Here is a 3,742-nt window from a genome sequence, read left to right on the forward strand (position 1 = left end):
ATACAATATATACCACAGGTCTTTATTTTGAAACAAAAGATTGTTTTTTTCTGTTTCTGTACTCTGACCCAACCAATGGTTTGTTGTTGGTCTCTCCACTAAAGCTATTTGACTCACAAGGACATAAAATGTTTCTAGTTGGTATAATAACATTTTTATACACAAGAAATGAAGAAATGTGGATCTAAAGAAAACCTCTTTCATTCATTGACCGCTCAACACATAAAAGTTTCTAAAATTCTTCAACAACTGTAAAGTAAGCTCTGACCCAACCAATGGTTTGTTGTTGGTCTCTCCACTAAAGCTATTTGACTCACAAGGACATAAAATGTTTCTAGTTGGTATAATAACATTTTTATACACAAGAAATGAAGAAATGTGGATCTAAAGAAAACCTCTTTCATTCATTGACCGCTCAACACATAAAAGTTTCTAAAATTCTTCAACAACTGTAAAGTAAGTATTTACAGACCAGAAACAAGCTCAAAGACTTGACCCAGTTCCCCCGAGGTCTCACAGCAGGTAAGGAGGAATGCCCATATTTTACCCCTTTTTTTGGTCCAGTTTTGCAGCCCACACTTGTTAGCCTGACTCACTGACCAGCATACATTTTGGCCTGGATGATTTTTCACTTCTTGGTTGTAAGTTACGTGTCAGCCTTAATCAGCAGTCCTTCACCACACACGAGGCCGGTTTCCACATAGCCAGTATGGCTCTGGCTACTGTCGGAGAGAAGAGGGGTCACTTCAGGTCTTGCTGACCTGGCACCCCTTCTGAGCTTGACATTTGTCACAGAAACACTGTAGTTGGTAGCTGGACTAGTTTACATGGACCAATTCGGCTTCAGACTTCACCTCCCTTTTCCGGAAGACATTTCCCCCTCAGCGTATTAAAACTACACAGTAGAAGAACCTATGCACTGGGGGGCACACACTCTTTTCTCTGCATTTGTGACTTTATGAAGCTTTCTTGGGAAGCTAACATAATTTTTCTTTGCGATTTCAAGAAGGCAGAGTGGGAAGCACCCCAGATGCCTCATGTATCATGTATAATAAATCGTGGGTGGGGGTAACATGCCCACCTTCCCTCTGTTAACTGGGGATTCCTCTCCAATGTCTTGGGCATTGATAATTCTAGAAAAATTTCACCAGTGGGAAATGTAAGCAATGTTTACATCATGTTCGAAAGCAACCCGTTTTCTTTCATGGCTGGCAATGAAATACACAGCCTTTTGCACCCTATATTTTAAATTGTGGAGAGTCCACATTGCCCCTGAATAGGATAACCATCCTAAGACACCAAGTAATTATTAAGCAGACTAATATTATTTTCTACTTTCTTTAAGCACCGGGTATTTTTTAAAATGTCTCTATATAAAAACACAGCCTCTCTCTTCATAAAAATTAATACATAAAAAGTCCAACTTGCTCCCTGAAAATTGCCAGTCTGTGCCTCAGCGCTTTACTGCCATTCAATCAGAGAGAGGAATCCAGCAATCCTCAGAACCCAGGTTCTCAGGCTGAGACTAAGACTGACCGGATCACACACAACCGGTGCCTGGCAAGGTACGCTGCCAAGCTCCAAAGCCATCCAACCCAGACACCTGAAATTGTTCTGCCCCAGAGAGCTGGGGACGTTTGAGGTTGGAAAAGTGGGAAGTGGCTGACACCACAGAGGCACGGAGGGCTGGCCAGAAGGAAGAGGCTGAAACCAGAGATGTGCTGTGTGCAGAAGACTGCTCTCCTGGAGATAGTGCTCCTGGAGCGCTCAGCTCTTTACAAAGATCGCAGATGCCCAGCACGGCATCCTCAAACCTACACGCACGCCCAGTAACTCGCGGGTTCATTTGCCCCAACTCAGAAAGCCAGGACAATGCGACCGACTCACCCCTGGATTCCCCATCAGGGGACACGTTCTATTAACAGCCAAACACTTTCCCACCTTTTTCTTTATCTTTCAAGTTTCCAAACCTGGGACCAAGTGGCACAGGACTGTGATCGTGGTTATAGCATCTCAAGGGTTGCTCTGGTACCCAGGGTACCACTGGCGTTCCCAAGAGACGCACTGGCATCTCGCACGCCTGCCAGACTGTAGGGGGTACGGGGAGCCGGGGGGCGGGCGGGACACACACCAAAAGGGATCCGAATGAATGCAAGTGAAGAAGCGAGAACGAGGGCTTGGGGCTGCCGGCAAGGACCACGGAACAATGCCCAGGGACCCCTGGCCCTCCCTTCCCTAGGGCGCTCTCACCATTTGTAACCTCTGCCACGCTTGAACTTAAGGGTGAGCACCATCTCCAGGAGCAGCAGGAGGTTGAGCAGGGCCAGGAGCCAGTAGCGGTGCTCTTCCTTCACCCAGGTCACTCTCCAGACCCCGACCAGCGAGTGCAGCACGAACAGCAGCCTGGTGACCAGGGCCTTGAGCAGGACCAGCCCTTCCATCGTGCCCGCGCGCTCTGCCCTCCGCCAGGCGCCTGCGCCCTGCCGACCCCGAGCTGCAACCGGGGAATCGGCTGGAGCGTCACCGCAGCGGGACGCACCGGACCGCGCTGCCGACCCGTCCCTCCTCAACTCCCGCGCCCCACGCGGGTAGGACAGGAGAGCGCCGCTCGCCCCGCCTCCCCAACTTCCAGAGAACTCTTCAAAGACGCCGGAGTCCGAAGCCCGCTTCCCAGGCTGCCGGGCTCTGCAGGCATCCGGGGCTCCTCCCGCCCAGGCACCCTAGGCGTTATTCCGCAGCCCTGCCCATCCCCCTGACGGTCCTGCGGCCCAGCCTCCATCCCGGCCCTAGGTCCCCACCCCCAGGCCCCCAGGGAGCCCACTGGAGTGTCTCCCCTTCCCAAGACCTGGAGATGAACTGAAGGTCAGAGGGCTGAGGGGCAGCACTGTCCTCTCCTTCCTACCCAAGTGTTCTTTAAGTCACCCCCACGTTCAGAGGAACACAGGCCCTCCTGGTGATTGGAAGCTGGGGGCTCCGGAGAACCGAAGAATCTGCTGGCGAAGCAGTTTTAGCAAGAGCGCAGTCCCTGCCCAGCTTGAAGAATTGAAACTTCCCAGGACCAGGGAGACGCAGACAGGCTGGTTCTTCCCAGAACTTGCTGCATCTCATTCAGTGCAAGGGAAGCCTGGTGTTGCTAGGTAGTGACCTAAGCACTCCACCCCAGGAAGCTGAGGTAGGAGGATTGGGGCAAGTTCCAGGCCAGCCTGGACTACGTTTGGTGAGAGACCATGACTCAAACAAAATCAAAAGAAAGACTGAGAGCTTGGCTACCATGGAGAGAGAGAGAGGGAGAGAGAGAGAGAGAGAGAGAGAGAGAGAGAGCAGAGAGAGAGAGAGAGAGAGAGAGAGAGAGAGAGAGAGAGAGATTGGGAGTTTGGGATTCTACATTCTGCCCCCCTCCTCCCATCATTTCTTCAGCCCATTCCAATAATTTTAAAAGAACAAAACATTGAACAATTTTAAACGTCCACTCTGTTTGAAAAGCAATCTCAGCCTTAGGTACCCAGGCCTTGTGGCTCTGGTGGAGGTAACACGCAAAACGCGAATGCCACATCTCACCCTCCCCCAGGCCTGCAGTGACCTGGCCTCTCTTCCCTTCTGAATGTGGAGTGATTATGTAATCCCTGAGAAATCAAGCCAGGTGCTGAGGGCCAGCTGCGCTCTCCGATGGCACGAGGCACCTCGGGGCTGCAGTTTGTGAATCTTTGCCCAGCCACTCTGATCTTGCTGGTTTCCACCCGAT

At 51.0% G+C, this 3,742-nt stretch overlaps 1 protein-coding gene across 1 annotated transcript in view; it reads right to left on the reverse strand.

Moving 5' to 3' along the window:
• Nucleotides 1–3,129, reverse strand: part of Tmem26 (transmembrane protein 26) — a 51,554-nt gene extending 48,425 nt beyond the window's left edge. Inside the window, exons 1-2 of the mRNA XM_029565532.1 lie at nucleotides 2,251–3,129; nucleotides 651–722 (exon numbers count right to left, since the gene is read on the reverse strand). Coding sequence (XP_029421392.1) covers nucleotides 651–722; nucleotides 2,251–2,441 — 263 coding nt within the window. The 5' untranslated portion in view covers nucleotides 2,442–3,129. The remainder of the gene's footprint in view (nucleotides 1–650; nucleotides 723–2,250) is intronic.
• Nucleotides 3,130–3,742: the final 613 nt, after the last annotated feature.

The sequence above is a fragment of the Nannospalax galili genome, unplaced genomic scaffold, assembly GCF_000622305.1.
Source record: "Nannospalax galili isolate Female #2095 unplaced genomic scaffold, S.galili_v1.0 scaffold178, whole genome shotgun sequence".
Taxonomy (NCBI): domain Eukaryota; kingdom Metazoa; phylum Chordata; class Mammalia; order Rodentia; family Spalacidae; genus Nannospalax; species Nannospalax galili.